Raw genomic sequence first — 19,074 nt, 5'->3', positions numbered from 1 at the left:
CACACTGTACTATCTATCTTCTCAGAAAATCCCACCCACACACGTTCTTTCTCCAGCCCAAACCTTCCTATATCACCACCTGGGCAGCATGTTCAGTTAGGTGTTGCCAAGGCATCTCGGACTTGGGCTATGCAAGTTGAACTACTGGTCACCCCCTGCCCTCACTCCACAACCTGGACCTCCCCAGTATATACATAGTAGGTGCCTCATAAATTTATCAAGTGGAGCACTCTCAGCTCAAATTGTCTTTGTTTCATAAACTCTGCCAGATTATGTCCTCCCTGATAAAAGAGAGGAAGCTTTTTGACCTGCCTCGTCCTCATGGACCTGTGCATCCCCCTTAGTCCAAGCCCACAAGTACACGTGTGGCATGAACACAGCATGTATCTGTCCCTAGCAGCATGTATGCCTACACATGCACATACACCTACACCTCTGATCAGCTGAAAAGCACCACTCAGTCAAAGCAAATACCTTCTGTGGCCAAATTAAACAAATATAAATGTACAACTTCTTTTTTTAAGAATAATAAAATCTGTTTTCTGTCCCTTCAGAGGTCAGTCCGTTTTCAGCTTCCTGGCCTTGCCGGAGGCCTCTGACATCCTCCAAGTAACTTGGGTGACCCCCACTTTGCAGGAAGACGTGCTTGCCCTACATCCTCCTCAGCTTGTTGGAGTCGCATTTGCGTTTTCTCAGCTCTTTATCTGGGCTGGGCTGACCTGTGAGGGGCTGATCACTCTCTGAGCACGTGGCTCCTTGCGTAGCTCGACATGGAAGCCATACACTCACAACATGGCAATTTCTCATCCTGACAAAAGAGTTTGAAGAGTGGTTTTCTGGCCTTCCTGTCCGGGAATTCTGGGCCCTGACTAGGGTTCCATAGTCCACTTCTGCCAGACTCCAGGCATGCCCCCAGAAAGGTTCAAGCTTCACATGTTCCACCTTCTGTAGCTTCCCAGGATCTTAGAGGAAGGGTCCTGAGGGATTAATGCATCCAGTCTTTGTACCTCATAGTTGAGGACAGTAAAGCTCAGAAAAGCAGCTTGCTTGAGGTCACCACTGTCCTTTGTCCTGGTCTGTACACTGAACCCAAGATAGCCATTCAAAGCCAAGTTGATTGATGACCTGGAGAGGAATGAGAGGACTAGGTGTTAAGCGTCAGGTCAGGGCAGCCCATCCTCCTTGCTGAGGACACAAGTCAAGGCCTGTTTCCCATCAGTGGAAGTCAGGATATTATCCATGAGTATTAAGGGTAAGAATTTGCTTTCATTACTGTGGGTGGAAAAAAAAAAAAAAAGTAATTGGAGAATCATGCAATCAGACAAGTGATTCTACAGTGATTCCAAGTCTTAATGCCCAGGTACAGCCCAAGGCGATTTATTTTGGCTATGAACAGGGATGCTCTTTCACACCTCAGGTTTCCAGTTGTCAGTGTAGTAGCTTAAAGTCTGCTGTCTTCAGACAGGGGGTCTTCTATTTGGTCCAAACTGCAGTGTGTAGCTTATCAGTTACATCTTATAACCATGTTGCCATGAGTCAAGAGCAACTACCACCCCAAAAGCAAAAATTGTGTTTCCAATCCCACAAAAGGGCAAAAGCATGGTATAGCATCTTTTTTCCTCCCCAAATGACACAGCAAAATGGTTAAGAACATGGGAGCTGATGTCAGACAGCACCAACTTTGTGACTCTCCACCTCTGTGTTCTTGACCAGGTCAGTGACATCTGAGAGCCTTCTTCCTCCTCTTGAAGAAGGAGAGAATAATAATCTGACCAGATTCATAGACTATTTGTGAAATTAAATGAGATAATGTGTGTAAAAGATGTACCACTGAGCACTGAGCCTGGGCATACAAAAGCATCTGAAAAAAAAAATGGTGGTTATGACTTGGTTCCTAAATGAATGAACTTTTTCCTATGAAAAGACTTGGAGAAAGATTTCTCTGCAGACTGGCACAGAGTGAAATATTATCATTAACTCTCAGAGAGTGGAGATTTCTTTTTCAATCATTTACCTTGGTTCTGAGAGCAAATTATGCTTTTCTGTTTGATGGAGAGGCAGAAGGTGCAGTCTCCTAGGCTTCTCATGTGCCATCCCGTCTGGCATAGGGTCGTACTTGAGTGACATGGCCTCTCTGGGAGAAATGGGAGGTGGCTGCAGCAGAGAAAGCCAGAAGAAAGGATGATAGCCAATCGCCAGCATTTGCTGCCATCTTGAGGGGAGTCTGCATTGAAGGGGCAAACGGTCTTTCTGTTGAGCTTATTATTAAGTTTATGAAAGTGTTTGACGTCATCTGCCAGAAGAGCCTGGCTTCCCATCTGATTAACCACAGTCATTTGCAAGTCTCCACTACTTGCCCAAAAACAAGCAGAGTTTCTTCATAACCTCCCCCTGAGGGCCTGTTCTCTGGTGATCCAAATACTTGGCATCCCAAGAAGTAATCTTTTGCATCTCTTATCTTCACATAAATGGAAGAATTTACTGTCGTTTCTGTGGCACTCAGGCCTGAGCTTTGTGGAATTAGCCTGCCGGTGGGGTATGCATACCAGGAAGTGAGGGCAGTAAAATAAATGGAGCCAGGGTGAGGGAGACAGGAACATATGGGTCTCTTCCTTTAGGGCATGTTTTTGAGTCAAGAAAAACAATTTTTTTTTTTCACTTTTTTCTTCTGAGTCTCATGGGTGCCAACCCTTTGCTAAATCCTCTGTGGTTTACAGAAGAGTTTCTTGGGAAATCTATTATTCCTGGGAAATGTAACCATCAAATTGGGGCACTATAATTTTACAAATGGCAAAGAATGAAATTTTCAGTCGAGATGGTGCCGTGGGAGGAAAAGAGGGCTGTACTCAACTTCTGAAGCGCCAACCCCAACTCACGTCACTAAGCTTTGTGCTCCCCTGGTTCTTTATCTGTAAATTGGGGGTGGTGCTGCCCACTGCCCAGGGCTGTTGTGCTGAGTAAGAAAGATAAGGTGTGTGATAGCCTTAAGGATGTGCAAACCCAGAGCTTAGGGACAGGTTACAGCTGTGAACCACAGCCACCCTGTGGGCCCCACTCCCAGCTGTGGAGATCCCAGGTCCTGAGCAGTTTGCTAACTAAGGGTCTGGAAGCTGTCACGTCAGTCCTGATTAGAAACACCGGTGTTGCCCCACCCCACACCACCCCCCTCAGTCCCTACCTTCTTCCCACTGTTTTCTCCCCTGGGGCTGCACGTGTTCCCATCAGGTGTCATTCCTCAGGCCCAGGGGAAAGGAATCTGTGATTTTTCTCGCTAGGCTAGACTGAAAATTTCAGTCTCTGTCCCATTTAAGTGTCAATGGTCGCTTTCTCTCATATGTTACAGTTGCATAGGCTTCCTATTTTTCATCCCGCAGTGTCTCTCTCCGTGGCTTATACACAGTAGGATGTGCATGTTAGTTGCTTTGTCATGTCCGACTTTTTGCGACCCCATGGACTGCAGCCCACCAGGCTCCTCTATACACAATAGGAGGTAATTTAAGTATTTTTCAAAAATTCTAGTGACTTGTCCTCGCATGGCAAGTGGGTTTTAAGCAATGACTGTTAGAGATCCTTGTAGAGTACTGGGGTAACTACAACGTCTCAGGCATTGTGCCTGAGCTTTCACATTGGTTACATCATTCAGTCATGGCAGTGTTCTGCTTATTTTACAGGTAAGAACACTGAGTCCCAAAGATATTTTGGACTAGTCCAACACCATCCAACTAAAAAGTAGTCTAGTTAGGATTTAGATACAGAACTGGAAGAGACAAGTGGGGGTACCTCCCCGGCATCTCAGGTCACAACACAGAGGCATCCACAATTTCTTTGGCCATTAGGTGCATAAATAGCCGTGTGGAGGGTGGGTAGGGGTGTACAATTCTCAGAAGCCAAGTTATGTATTTTAAAATGTCATGGATACATTTCTAGAGATATCAACAGTTGATTCCATGTCATGCTAAAAGTATACTTTTGTTAAAAGTAAAAGTATAATTCGACCTACTGCTGATCTCGCCCCATCTCTAACAGATGTGGTAGGAAGACCTCACTTCTCCTCAGCACGAGAGCATTTCTTCCCCAGCTCACAGCAAATTCATTGTGGGACCTTTGTTTTCACTCAAAGGTCCCTTTCCCTTTTTTCAACACAATAAACTAGTACAGTTGGTCAGAGAAGAAAAGTTAGGGGTTTTTTTACCCCTCTTTAAAACCAACTGCTAGGCCTCCCTGCCATCTCCATAGGTTTTATAGAATTTTTTTAAGGTATCTTGTTTAGGGAATTTCCTTTCTTGCTGTCTTTGGAATTTCTGGAAGAGAGCTATGCTCCTTCCCCAAGGGAGCCTTGGTCATACCATCCTGCCTCTAAATCAGCCCGTCCCTGTCAGCCACTGTGACCTCTCAGCCTCTGTATTCCCCTTCTCACCACAAAGCCTTCCTTTCCCAGCCCAAAGGATCTGGGTCCAAGTAGCAGATGGAGATTTCCAGCTCACAGGTGGGTCTCGTATTTGGCATAAGGTGGTCACAGGCAGCTGTGTGGAGTTAGCATAGCATTGCTTCTCACCAACCTGTGGCCTTGGGCAAGTAACTCGCCTTTTCTAAGCATCATTTCTTCATACATTTAAAAAGGTGTTGTTGATGCCAGATGTCCACAGGGTTGCTGTGGTCCGTGTTCTTGTCTCCCAGGATGAGATGGCAGAGGATGCCATAGGCAGATGCACCCTTTCCTGTAGCCAGAGCATGGCTCCCAAATCCCTCTTTGGCTTCATGGTCTGGATCAGGCCATCTTGGAGCTTTTGATCACTGTTTAAGACTTAAATTTGAGAAGCAGTTGTCCACTAGAGGCCCTGCAAGGAGATATTTAACAATGTCTAGAGCCATTTTTAGTTGTTACGAATTGGTGGGTGGGGGTTGCTAAGAGCATCTAATGTGTAGAGACCAGGGATGCTACCAAACATCCTACAATGCACAGGACAGCCCTCCCACAACAAAGAATTATCCAGCTACTGCTGCTGCTGCCAAGTCACTTCAGTCGTGTCCGACTCTGTGCAACCCCATAGACGGCAGCCCACCAGGCTCCTCCATCCTTGGGATTCTCCAAGCAAGAACTCTGGAGTGGGTTACCATTTCCTTCTCCAATGCATAAAGTGAAAAGTGAAAGTGAAGTCACTCAGTCGTGTCTGACTCTTCGCGACCCCATGGACTGCAGCCTACCAGGCTCCTCTGTCCATGGGAGTCTCCAGCCAAGAGTATTAGAGTGGGGTGCCATTGCCTTCTCCAATTATCCAGCATCAAATGCCAATCCAGTATGCCAAGGGTGAGAAACCCTGGACCAGAGGGACAATATGCGACCTGCTCCCTCTTTCCCTCCAGCCCCCACACAGCCCATTTGGACCTCTAGCAGCTGGGGGATGAATGAAGGCTCCATGAAAGTTCTCACAAGTCCTCGGTCTAGTAGAGAAATACAGGAAGGTAGCCTTCATCCAGGTGCCACATAACAAGCGTATTCTGCACGAGGAAGAAGTTCTAGGAGCACCCCCCTAAAAATCAGGGGCTACCCAAAGTGCTCACTATCACCATCATTCTTTAGCATTGTTCTCAAGGTTCTAGTCAATGCAACCGGATGGAAGAAATAGGTTAGAATTATAATCACTGAAAAGTAGGAGATAAAAATAATCACTAATACAGATGATTTGGAAAAGCCAAGAGAATCAACTGGAGCACTCCTTTACAAAAACAAAAGTTCAATATAGCATCAGGGCACAGAATGGCCGGCAGAAAGCAATAGTTAGTGCAAACATGTGTAGCTTGATAGAAAATATAATGGAAGACAAGGTTGTATACAATAGGAATGTGAAATATAAATAGTAACTTGGATTATTTAGAAGTAGATTCAGTTTGCAATTAACATGTAAAATCCAGACAACAGTGCTTTAAATAAAATACAAATTTTTCTTTTTCATATGAATGTTATCTGGAAGTATAGGTAGTCCAGTGACCATTCCTGGGGCAGGGTCCTTATCGTCAGGGTTGAAGGTGGCTGCTAGGACTCCAGGCATTACATGCATATTCAAGTAATAGGCTAGAGGAAGAAAAGAAAAAGAAGAGTAAGGCTCTTCCTTTCAAGGAAACTTTCACACATCTGATGGGCTAGAACCTAGTCACATAACCATGCCCAGCTCTAAAGAAGGCTATAAATCCTAGTTTGTAGCTGCATCACTGTGTGCTTTGCTTAAAAGAAATCAACATTCTCTCACTATGGAAGAAAGTATCACTTTCATTATCAATGAATATTGGGACCATGGGCAGGCTGCCACGAAATGTAACAAAAAGGTAAAAGATCTACCAGAGAGAACTTTAAAATGCTCCAAAAGGACACAGACGAGATTTGAACAAATGGAAAGACAAACAATGTTATTGAATTGAAAGACTCAACATCATAGAAAGATCAATTCTCCCTGAGTTAATTTATAACTTTAAACATGTTTCCAATAAAAACACCACTAAGAATTTTTTTTTTTTAACTAGACAGATGATTCTAAAGTTCAAATGGAAAAATAAATAAGCAAGAGTAGCCAGGAACTTTTGAAAAAGAGAAGGAGGGGACCAGCCCTACTGTCAATTAAAATATATTTTAAACCTACAATAATTTAAAAAGTGTGGTACAGATCAACGTTATAGAGTGAAGAGTAAAGGAATAAATCCAAATATATATGGACATTTAATACCAGTATTTGATAATGGTAGTTTTTCAGTCAATGAGGAAAAGATGAACTATTTAACATACGGGATTGGGACACTTTACTAGAATTCTGAAAACAAAGTTGGATCTATACTTCCCACCTTTTATCAAGATAAATTCCAAGCATATCAAGGACTTATCTTTACATAATGAAAGCATAAAAGTACTAGTGAAAAACCTTGGGAAAATGCTTTTATAACTTTGAAATAGGTAGAACAAAGCCTTTCAAATGAAAACATAAACTCTAAAACCTATAAAATTAAACATCAATTCACTTACATCAAAAATAATATTGGCCTGGCAAGAACTGGCATAAGCAATGTCAAAGTCAAAGAGTAAACTGGGACAAGCATTTGCAGTTCTTAGCCCACACAAAGGTTGTTTCCTAATATAGAAAGAACTCCTGACATCAACAAAAAAACAAACACCACAAAAGGAAAATGGGTAACAGACAATTCACAGAGGAAAAAAAAATACAGATCACTTTTAAATATAGAAAAATTGCTCTAACTTACAGAGAAATCTAAGGATGTATACTGAAGTACTGTTTTTACCTATCAGACTACCAGAAACCTGATAACACACCAGGGTAGCAAGCAGGAACTATCACCTACGCTTCTGAAAGTATAAATTGTTCAACCTGTAAAGAGAGCAGTTTGACAACATTCATCAAAATCTACATTTTTGTACTATTAGAGTCAGATTTCTAGGATATATGCACAATTACCTTCATATATGTAAAGATTTCATATGTACAAGCTAAGTCACAGCAGCACTATTTATGATAGCACAATATTAGAAGCATCTTAAACAGGCCCCCCAAAAATATGATGGAGTATTATGCAGCCATAGAGAAGAATTTGGAGGCTCTTCATGTACCAAGACAGAAAGATTTCCAATATATCCAGTAAATAAGTAAAAGATACAAGGTACAAGTGAGTGCATATAACAAGCTCCCAGTTAGTTAAAGGGAAGAAATAAATGTGTACTGACATTTTCTTATTTACGTCTAAAGTGTGACCAAGAGGATGCACAAGGAATAAGTTAAAAGCAATTGCCTGTAGCGGGGAAGGGACAGAGGCAGAGGGGAGAATATCTCCTGTATGCCCTTTACACTTTGAGTTTTATGAACACATGAATGTATTACCTATTGAAAAAGATTGAGTGAAACTATTAATAGATCAGCTTAATAAAGGCCAGTCACATTGGCTCATATATAGGGAAAGGGATGTTGCCGTATTTGTTTCCATTATTAAAAAAAAAGAAAAAAAAAAACCTACCCCTTAAACCAAAGGATCAATGATTTTGAACTGTGGTGTTGGAGAAGACTCTTGAGAGTCCCTTAGACTGCAAGGAGATCAAACCAGTCAATCCTAAAGGAAATCAACCCTGAATACTCATTGGAAGGACTGATGCTGAAGCTCCAATACTTTGGTCACTTGAAGCAAAGAGCTGACTCATTGAAAAAGACCCTGATTCTGGGAAAGATTGAAGGCAGAAGGAGGAGAGGGTGACAAAAAATTAGATGGTTGGATGACATCACCAATTCAATGGACATGAACCTGGGCAAACTCCGGGAGATAGTGAGAAAAAGGGAGGCCTGGCATGCTGCAGTACCTAGGGTGGCAAAGAGCTAGACATGACTTAGCAACTGAACAACAACTCCTTAAACAATGTTCTTGTCCTCAAAAGTGCCCTGACCTTGTATTTGAGGATTGAATAGAGGATTGATGTCTAGGCAGGAGCCCCTCTTTGCAAAGCTGTCAGTCCACAAGTTAGGCAAGTACCTACTCCTTGCTTAGCCATGACCCAAGGGCCAGGGGAAATTTCTCTCAAAAGGAGAAGTCCAGTCACTCTGCCCTGCAAGCTGGACTGCAGAGAAGGCAAGGCTGGGAAAGGACTGTTTCTGACCCTGCTACTCGGGGAAGCTTAGGGATCCCTAGAAAAAGGCATCACTAGAAGCCCAAAGTAGAGAAATCCTGGGGCAGGAAGAGCAAGTAGAAAGGCAGGGATTCTGGAACAGCAATGCTGGTTGGAGCAGGAAGGGAGACCATGAGGGGACCACAGTCTTCAGCCGGATGTGCAGCAAGCAGAATTTCAAGGCCACCCCCTTCCCCCAGCAGCCTTCATCCCCTCCCCTCCCCTCTCTTTCTCCACCTGAGCAACCCTGGCCCTGGGCTTTCCTGAGCACTGCCATCCCCTGAAACCCCACCTGGGAACTCAGTCTGAGACAGGACATGTTTGGTCCCTGTGATATTTTTCTTTTTAATGGGACTAGAAGACCCCCCAGAGAAATAGAGTTCCACTAAGGGCCTTTCAGGCACCCAGGGGTCTTTCAAGCTATGCTAATCTTTCCTGTTACAAAGGAAAGGAACATAAATCATGAAGTCTTCCCTGGGACTTGGTTTCATGTGAGGAGTTGAAGTTTAGATAAATATAGACGGTGGAGGGGGAATCTGAGGAATATGTCAGGCACCAGTGACAAGACAGCAGGAAGAAATGCTTTGGCCTGGGGCCTCCCTTTGCCACAGCAGAGGGGCTGCCGCCAGCAAAATGTGCTCCACTCTGGTGGCCACCCTGGCCTTCATCAGGAGTGGCTTCTCTCTCCCGGAAGCAGAGGGGCAGAGAGCCCAGGGAAGGTGGGCACCTGGGCCAGGGCAAGGGCGGGCAGAGAAGAGTGGGAGACAAGGAGGAACTGAAAGTTCACCTTTTCTTCCTCTGAGTAGGAGCCCCAAGCAGAAGGAAAGGCTGAGCTTGATGGACCGGAAATGCTGAGTCGTAATTTTCAGAATGAGGGCAAGGTTCAGGCTGGCTCAGAATCTACTGAATCTATTCCATTCACACAGAAGCAAACGAGTCTTTTCCTGTGACATAACAAACATTTTCAAAGAGAGTGCTTTGAGCAAAAGCATGCGGGGTTCCTTTTAAATTTGGGGTTGGTCGCTGGCATTGCAAGTCTGTCACTGAGAAGGCCGGATGGTGGGGGAGTGTCGTACCCAGAGGCAGTGGTGCCCAGCTTCAGGTTCTAGTTCCATCAGCACCCTGTCACCTTACAGAAATCACTTACCTCCTCTGTCTTCCCTTGGCTAGTTTCTGCCACTGTCATGCAGAGAGTGCTCTTCCTAACTGTCGGTTGTTCAGAATACAAACGCCGATGCCCAGGTGCACTTCCCTCAGGCTGTGGTTATTAGTAGCCTGAGTGTTGCCGTGGTGATCATGGTGGGCAGGGGTGGGTCTTGGAAAGGCAGCTCCAGTCTAGAGAGCAAGTAGGGGTCCTAACTTGGTGGGGACATGGGTCAGCCTCAGCCACTTGCATGTTTGCAGGATTCCCAGCTCCCTCTCCATTGCCTCGTGTGTAAAGGTGTTAAAGATGGGCTACTTTGACACACTCATCACAGTAGTCCTTCCCACCAGCACATGAGGTTACAGGCCTGCACAGGACCTAACCCCTGTAGTGATTGTCACCCAGGCTACCTGAGCCCAAGTCGTGTTCCTCTCGCTGTTTCCCACCCCCATCGCCCCAGCTAGAACCCAGCCTTGACCACACACAGTGGCCAGGGAGGGGACTTGGTGAGCCCTGGTCCCAGGGGCTCAGCTGATCAGATGCACTCTTCTTTCTGTAGTTCCCAGGCATTTGCTTAGAGCAGCACATTTTATGTGCTTTCTTTTTTCTCAAGAAGTCCCAGCTGTACGAGGAAATGGGGCCACGGGTGCAAGACAGGCCAGCCTTAGAGTGCTTCCTGCTGCACCTTTGCACTCAGGCCTGGATTCCTGACGGTGGCTGGAGTTCAAGTCCAGACGCCAGCAGGCCTGTGAGAAAGGTCCCTCTTGCTCTGTGTGCTGTGGAATCAGCTGTCTTTGTAAGACCCCCCACCCCCACCCCAGAGTGACTGCTGAGAGAGACCCAGGGTGAGGACCTCCATCTGGATCTTTCTCTGAGACGGGTTTAGAATTTGCAGACTTGCCTGGTAGGGGAATTATCATCCAGAATCCTAGATTATATGTGAGATCTTACGTGGAACCCCAAACTGTAGAACTGGCCATGTGGGAGCCTCACTGGCTGAGGTCTGAGAACCACCCAGCTTTATGGGTCCTGGGAATTGCAGCTAGTGTGCCTTCTTTCCTGCACTTTAGACCCTTCCCCCTCTTGGCCTACTTGCCCCCAGGAGACTGATCTTGCAAATGCTTCCTGCTTGTGCAGGCTGGGCTTCAGTTATCCTCAGCCCCTCAGCATGAATTTCAACTTCCTTCTTCCTGGTGTTCTAGGCTCCTCATGGTTGTTTTCAACATGCCTGTCCTGCCTCACTATATCCTGGGACCCAGTTCTCTGGTCTCTTCATTGCCTTTTGCATCTATCGTGTTGGCCTTCCCCTCCCTCCCACCTTTTCTCTTCATGTTCTATCCTTTCTCTTGAGAGTCAGTTTCCTGGAAGCCCTCCCTACCTACTGAAAACAACAATGATCTCCCCACTGAAAACAACAGCTCACATAGTGCCTTGTAAAGTAGCACTTGGTTCTTATGTGTTTTGTCTGCTTCCGATATGTCAGTCTTGTCCTTCCAGCTGATTCCTATGATTAACTCATGATCTGAATAATACAAATTCACATATAGTAGGGCTTCAATGAATAGCTGCTAACTTTTTTAAACCAAAGCAGGGTTTAGACATTCCTGAGGTTACAGAAATTCCTCCCTCATGTCGGAGTGAATGGGGGGCATCTTTGGTGGGATGGCCATCTGGGTTGTGATCAGTTGTTGGCAGGTAAAGCCTCCTTGAAGACTTCCCTTTTTGTAGCAGATTTCCATGAGATGTGCATATCTCTCCAACTAGAAAGGTCATATTGGGATAAGTGAAGCATTAATCATGTGGTTCTGTCCTGTCTTATAGGGATTTGAAACTGGACAACATCCTTCTGGATGCAGAAGGTCATTGCAAGCTGGCTGACTTTGGGATGTGCAAGGAAGGGATTCTGAACGGTGTGACAACCACCACTTTCTGCGGGACACCCGACTACATCGCTCCCGAGGTAAGACCATGAAGATAAGGGGCTACCTCCTGCCACTTGCCAGGGCTGAGGCTTGAGTTCATCCTTATGTGTTGGGGTCATCTAGCAGTGCTGGGTGAAGGCTCTGGAAAACCAGGATAAATTCCAGGGAGGAAGGAAAAAAGGAAAGGTAAAAGGCATACTGATTTCTCCATAAGGAACTGGTGGTGATGAGGAGAGAACGGTGAACTGAGAGTAACAGGCCATTCCCTGGAGCTGGCCAGGCCCTCACTGAGCATCCCATCTCATCCCAGTCCAGAGTCATCACGAAGACAGGACCAAGCAATGTTTGTTGACTTGTGTTATTGTTTTTACTTTTCTTAAGATAGTACTGTGTTTTATTTTTTAATTATGTATTTATTTTTGCTGTCCTGGATCTTGGCGGCTGCAAAGGCTTTTCTCTAGTTGCAGGGAGCAGGGGCTCTCTCTAGTTGTGATGCGTGCCCCCTCATTGTGATGGCTTCTTCATCACTGAGCACAGGTTCTGGGGCACGTGGGCTTCAGTAGTTGCAGTTCCTGGGCTCTAGAGCACAGGCTCAATAGTTGTGGCACAGAAGCTTAGTTGCTTCATGGCATGTGGGATCCTCCCCAGTCAGGGACTTAACCTGTGTCTCCTGCATTTATAGGATTCTTTACCACTGATCCACCAGGAAAGCCCTGTTTTCACTTTTTAGTAACCAGAATAAAGGAGCACCATTGATAAAGGCAGAGTTTAGCGATACAGCTTTAATTGCCTACAGTAAGACCAAAAATTAGCTGCCATTTCTAATGTATCATGGTTTCTGCGTAGCAGGCACACAAGGTTGAGCAGGAAGAGAAGAGCATCTGAGCCTCGTTTTAATGGAGATCAGAGATGTTCACTGTGAGCCTCATCAATGGGTTGCCTTTTATGAAAGTTGCTTAGATATTTTGTTCATCATAATGTGTTTTCTTTGCCCTGAGTTTTCTCCAGGTCAGTCTGCCCAGACTGAGAGATATCTAGTGTGGAATGATTCAGATTTAAGGCATAGTCTGTCACAGATACTTAATAAAAATGGTCTCAAGTGTTCTGAAACATGTGAGATAAGAAGGAAGTACTAGTCCCCTTTAAGCATTGTCCCTGGTGAGTAGGAATTAGCACAGCCAGATTTCATTTCCTTCCAGTAGGCACTGTTTGAGCACCTGCTAGACACAAAGTGATGTGAGGATGAAGAATTACTGAGACCCTGGTGGCTCTCCTAAAAGGTCTTTGTGTCTTGAGAGAGTGACAGCTAGTTAAGCAAACAGCTAGTTAAGCAGAATAAATAGGTACACAAGATGGTAACCTCAGGACTCAGGGAAGGTTTCTTAGGGCACCTGGTAGATGAATTGAGTTGCAGAGAGTCAGCAGGATTTCCTTTGGTGGCATGCAGTGGGGGGCATTCCCAAAAACAACAGGAAGGATTGGAGTGGGTGTGGGGCAGGGGAGGAGATTCAGTATCCCTGGACTCTGAATCCTTTAAGGCAGAGGCTTTGTTTCTAATCTGGATACTCCCAGACTCTGGCACACAAATCAGTCTGTTAGTAATGGTTTGTTGAATGAATAAATAAATAAATAAGAACTTGTAATACTCCAACATGAGCAAAGCCTTGTTGGGGGATGAGAACATTCTTGGCCTTTTTTAGAAAAGAAGATAGTATGGCCAGAACAGAGGATTTCTTAGTGCTCTTGGTAATGAACAAGATTAAGAAAAAGGACCAAGGAAAGTGGCCTTCATTCTATAGGATCTGTGGATCCACTGAAGGTTTCCCAGTGGAGGGAGGATCATCATCAGACCTGTCCCAGAAAGAAGACAGGCAACAGGAATGTGGATCAGAAGCCAGAGGGTCAGAGAAGATTGGTTGAGAGTTTTTTACAGCCCAGATAAGACACAGGGAGGCCTGAGGAGGTTCACAGAGTGAGGGTGGTAATAGGTAAAGTCTCACTGGATCCACTATCTTCTAAAAGATCTGAAGAGTAGAGATTTCAGACTGCCTCTACTAGTAAGTTCTTGTAGCAGAAACATTAAGAGTTTAACCTTCAAGGAGAAATTGAAAGCAAGGGCTCTCAGCTGAGACCTGTTTTTCCACCACCTTCCTCATTCACTCTTTATCATCAGAATGGTTGGTTCTAGGCCCTCTGTGAATTGATGTCAGAGTCAAAGGGTTGACAGCCTAGTATAGTATTCAACGACCCAGCCCAAGACAAACATTCACTTTACGATGAACAGAACACCCACACAACTTTCATGAAAGGCAATCCATTGGCAAAACTCACAATGGATAACTCTGGTTGCTGTTTTATGGTGGGACCCAGACACTGTTCCTTCTTGTTCTACACTTGTGTCAGCTATACAGCATCACCACTCCATGTGAAATGCCAAATGATTCCTAGTCTCACTGTAGGCAAATTATAGCTGATAAGGGTACTGCTACCTTTATCAAAGGGTCACTGAGAAGGTTAAATGAAATTATGCCACTAAGGCATTTAGCCCAGTGCCCAGACCACAGTAAGTATTGGGTCAACAGTGGCTCCATCACAATCATCATGGTTGTTGGGTCACTCAGTGGGGTGGGCAAAGCACAGTCCTAAGAGTTGAGAATCCAGGCTGGACTTAACCACTAATGCCCCCATGTGACCTTTACTAAGTCACAAAATGTTTTTGACCCTCAGATTCCTCATCTTTCAAATGGGAATGATAATTCCTGCCCTAGCCACCTCATCAAGCGTTTTGAGAATCTAATGCGATTAGAGCATGGAAATGCTTCAGAAAGCATAAGCCTGTATCCAAATAGGAGGGGTTGTGAGGTGCCTGGCCAAGCCTAAAACCAAAGACACTTTCTGAGACACTGACTCTGCCCTGAGGCTTCTCTTTCCACCACACGCCTTTGGCTGACCTCCATGGCAACCCCTCCCCTATCTCCTCACCCGCTCCCCGGGCAGTGGTGGCCAGCCCTGGGAAGTGCCTGGTGTCATTAGGCCCAATGCCTGCTCTTTTTCCCCAGCTCTCACCCGTCTAGGGGTTGGCTGCCATGCCAGGTACCCTCCCATGGCATGCGAAGACTTGCCTTCTCACCAACTCCATCCATGACAAGCTGATTTGGAAGCAAATAATTAGGGTTGAACCTGAGGAGGAGTTTATTAAAGATGCAACCCCAAACAGGAAGCCTCTGGAGGGGCCTGGGGAAAGGTGGTCAGTGCTGCTCTGGTGGTTTCCCTAGCACCATCCTGTCTGAGCACATACGGGGTCACCTGGAAGCTACCTCCCCCCCACACCAAGAAAGCACAGAACCCAGCTGTACCAGCCCTGCCCTGAGGTTAGGGGGTGGCTACCTTAGCACCAGGGTCCCCAGAGCCCAGGAGAGAAGGGAGCATGCCCTGGAAGATACACACAGTGGACACATCTGGCAGCCAGTCTCCCTGAGTGTTGGAAACAGGCTAGTCATGAGTAGATCCAGAAAACTGCTTAAGCCCCTATCTTCTGGTGGCTTATGGATGCCCTGGGGAGACAGTTGACCATGAAAAAACTAGCTAAAATCATGACAGTATGTGGAGAGTGCCTGTCAAATCTTAAGGCCAGGGGTCTTAGGATGCCAGAGACTAGGAGAAAGGTTGGAGAAATCCAGGAAATCTTTTTGGAGGAAAGCTTTGGGTAATAACCATGACCTTGAAGGTGGTACCACAGTGAGCCAGGCTGGGGCTCTGGGTCTTTCAAGGTTGAGGGAGGCTCACACTTTGGCTTTGGCACTGAGCAGCTTTACTGGCTTCTCAGTGGAGCCTATAGCTTTGACCTTTCAGATACCATGTACTGACCACTGGACTAAGAGACCAAAGGTCCTAACCAAGCAGATTACCAGCCCCAAATAATTTAAAGTTGGCTGCATTTGCTCACATTCCTTTTCTTACTATGTTCTAAAGAGTCCTAAAATGTGTGTGGTTTTTTTTTTTTTTTTTACTGTTGTCAAAATCCTTCTCCCACCTTTTGATTTAATCCCAAGCAATCTGCAACCTTGAGAAGGGCATTTTGAGCAGACCCCAGACAGCCCAAATACCTGAGTTCAACCTCGTCTTCTGTCTGCTAATCTGAGAACTGAACTGGAGCTTGCTTCATTCTGAAATAGGTGACCTGAGAAGTTACCTGCCTGGGGTGACCTGCAGGCTGGAGTGACCGTTGCCATTTGGGGAGGTGTCTTCAGAATATACCCCCTTTGAGGGTGTGCACTCCAGTCGTGCTTCTCCTCCCTTCACTTTTTGGAATTCTTTATAAAAATGATAGCACTGAGCAATCAGAGATGACTTCTCACCTGCCCTGCTGTCTCTGGGCAGCACCACGCCTGGTCCTGCTGACTGATAAGAAGAAAACATCACTGTGGGGTGGGAACATCACTTCCTTAGCAGTGGGGACAACCAAGCATTCTTTCTGCCTTGAGCCAACTACACATCACTGACCTGCTGCATACTATACACACATGGAGATGAAACCTTGTAGAAGTAAAATTAGATTTAGTACCACCTTCCAATTATATAGAGCTTTGTATTTGCCGTAGGCTTTCGGAAACTTCCATCTTAATTAATCTAGTGAGGTTAAGCTGAGGATCTGAGCCTCATCTGATAAATGAGGAAGTCAATTGTCTGGCTTGAGATCACCCAGAAATGTAATGCCAAACTTGGGGTGAAATTAGATACCTCCTGGTTGATCTTCTATCTCTAGCACCTGGCCAGCACTGCAGAAAAATTAGGAGGGGGAAGTTACTTGCTTTTCCAAAAGTTCTGCAGCTTCTCGACTCGGAGTTCCTCTCCTGCACTGACATTCTGATTCCATTTGTAAAACTTCAGTCCTCACACACCATTCTGCAGGAAGCTGATGTCGGCATGTCTTCAGCATCATGTACTAAGCGCATGTAACCTGAGTGACTCTGACTCCATATACTTGGAGAAAGAGGCAAAGAGAACATAGATTAGAGAAGTGACAAATCCTCATTTGGAGGATTTGTCAAAGACAAATGCAAAGACAAAATGCACCAGACAACCAAGGAGAGGATTTGATTTGGGCTCTTGGAATAGGGAGAATTTTATGGAATGCCTGAAATAAAAAGGAAGGAGTCCACTCAATATGCAAGGATCCCTGACAAAACAAACCCACATGTTAAGCTAATTAAAATCTATACCTCTTTAGTTTTCTCAGTGTGAAACAAACAAGCTATAAGTGATAATAATATGGTAAGAAATTGATGGAGTTTATTTTATGTTTGAGCACAAAATTGTGAGCTAATTCATGTTTAACAATATTTAGTAATGGGTAAAACATAAACTTTGAAGTTAGTCAAATCTGAAGTAAGATTGGAACAAGTGCATAAATCTGGCTTTATTTCCTCAAGTCACTTAATTAAATGTTTAATTTTTTTCACCAGTAAATTAGGAAAAAGAAAATAACTATGTAAGAGCTGCTATAACGGTAAAATAGCACTCAATCATTTTTTCTAAGGGGGTCTGAGGCTTTATAAAGGAAGGAAAATGAGGATTCGTCAGCAGGCCTTAGGAAAGTCATGAGGAATAATAGAAATGCGTCTTTTCTCAGAATATGCAAGAGCATAGTGGTCCTTTATGATTAGAACACAAATGGGTGGGGAGATTTATTAACTGTAGTTTCTTCTCCAAGAGCCTAGGGCTCTGTGAATTCAGCGTTGTCACTATCTAAAGAGGACTGAGATTCTGATCACCCTCCTTTAGTGAGGGGAGACCTGAATTTGCTGCACTTCCTCACTGTGATTTTAGTGTAGAGAATGTGCACAATTTTTTCTCATGGCCATCCATGCAAGTCAGGAACTTCATCTAGTACTCAAGCAAAGAAGCAGCAATTTGTTCCCACTGGAAGGCAGACTGTGGGTGTTGACTCTGGAAAGCTGGCCCCTACACTGTGCCTCCTAAACTCAATTTTCACTCACCTAGCTGATTTAGGACCCAAATTTTTATAAGGCAGCCCTACTCTATGGAGGAACAAGCTGGAAATAGAAACCCAGGTCTTTGCAAGGCTGCTGGTGGCACAGGCGTGGCCTCGAGGGGCAGCCTGCAGGGGGGCCCTGATGTTGCCCATCTCCCGAACAGATCCTGCAGGAGTTGGAGTACGGCCCCTCAGTGGACTGGTGGGCCCTGGGGGTACTGATGTACGAGATGATGGCTGGGCAGCCCCCCTTCGAGGCTGACAACGAGGACGATTTGTTTGAGTCCATCCTCCACGACGACGTGCTCTACCCTGTCTGGCTCAGTAAGGAGGCGGTCAGCATCCTGAAAGCTGTGAGTCATCGGCGCCTGTCTTCTTTCTGCTCCCCTGGCCTTCCCCTCCACCGCCCCTTTCCCCATCCCACCTCTGCTCACTGCTCAACAGAAGGGGTGGAGGGCAGTCACCACTGGGAGTTCAGGTCCACTACGGGGGCTGCTGCTGAGAAGTCGAGCCTGGGGCAGATTGCTCTTCTTGTGGTAAAAGGACACCACATCTGCATTCCCAGAGGAAAGCTCTGTGCACTTGTGTGTCCTGCAGAGCTGCAGAGGGGGAGAACTAACCCCGGTGGTGCTGAGGTCACCCCTACTGCTCACATTCTGGGGGCAGTACCCCCTTTCCTGATATGCCACCTATGCCTGTCTACCTCTGGGGCTTGTGATGGGGAAGAGAGAAAGGTGGGGAGGGGGAGACACTGTATACCTGTGTCGACGACAGTGACACTGATCAGAAAAGATGTGTCTTCTCAAGATCCCTGTGACTATAATGGATTCAGATGTAATAGTCCCTTACAGATGACAACGCTTAGTACTTGCCCAGTACAACCATTGCTACAACATTGAGACATTTGTACTATGGCAAGTAAATGAAGTTATCTGTCCCCCTGGGAATGCTGGGGGAGGTGAGGTGCAGGGAATGTAAACAGACCAGTTTACCTGGGGAGGGTCACCCCACTGGGTTGAGGCCATGACAGCCCAGGAACCCTGACTTCTGTTCCTGACTCCTCTCACCCATCAGAACGCCCCAAAGTTCAGAGTCAGCATGCCACAGTCCCAAAATTTGCCATATCAAAATACCTGCTCTAGCATGATTTATTTTTCTTGTTTTCCAAGTCAAGTCCCAATATTTACCTAATTGTATATATACAGAAATATTATATCACTATCATAAATGGAAAATCAGTATCACTTGCCACAATTGATTAACATAAATCATCCTATAAAAATAGTAGAAAGGCCTAAAATCATTTCACAGGTATCTGGAGGGGACTCATTCCATGTTTTGGAAAATGCTACATCAGAAC

At 45.4% G+C, this 19,074-nt stretch overlaps 1 protein-coding gene across 9 annotated transcripts in view; it reads left to right on the top strand.

Annotated features, from left to right (window-relative positions):
- Window positions 1–19,074, top strand: part of PRKCE (protein kinase C epsilon) — a 631,244-nt gene that overhangs the window by 504,285 nt on the left and 107,885 nt on the right. For 8 of the 9 annotated variants that reach the window (XR_014082521.1, XR_014082522.1, XM_081592037.1 and 5 more), the window contains 2 exons: window positions 11,619–11,757; window positions 17,879–18,067. Coding sequence is in view for 7 of the 9 variants with exons in the window: in XM_081592037.1 (XP_081448163.1) it covers window positions 11,619–11,757; window positions 17,879–18,067 (328 nt within the window). In the remaining 2 variants the exon portion in view is untranslated. The remainder of the gene's footprint in view (window positions 1–11,618; window positions 11,758–17,878; window positions 18,068–19,074) is intronic. The other variant, XM_081592034.1, reaches the window with a different exon arrangement.

The sequence above is a fragment of the Giraffa tippelskirchi genome, chromosome 4 (genome assembly GCF_054371585.1).
Source record: "Giraffa tippelskirchi isolate mGirTip1 chromosome 4, T2T-mGirTip1v1.2.pri, whole genome shotgun sequence".
NCBI classification, from domain to species: Eukaryota; Metazoa; Chordata; class Mammalia; order Artiodactyla; family Giraffidae; genus Giraffa; species Giraffa tippelskirchi.
This window is presented reverse-complemented; position numbering and strand designations above follow the sequence as displayed.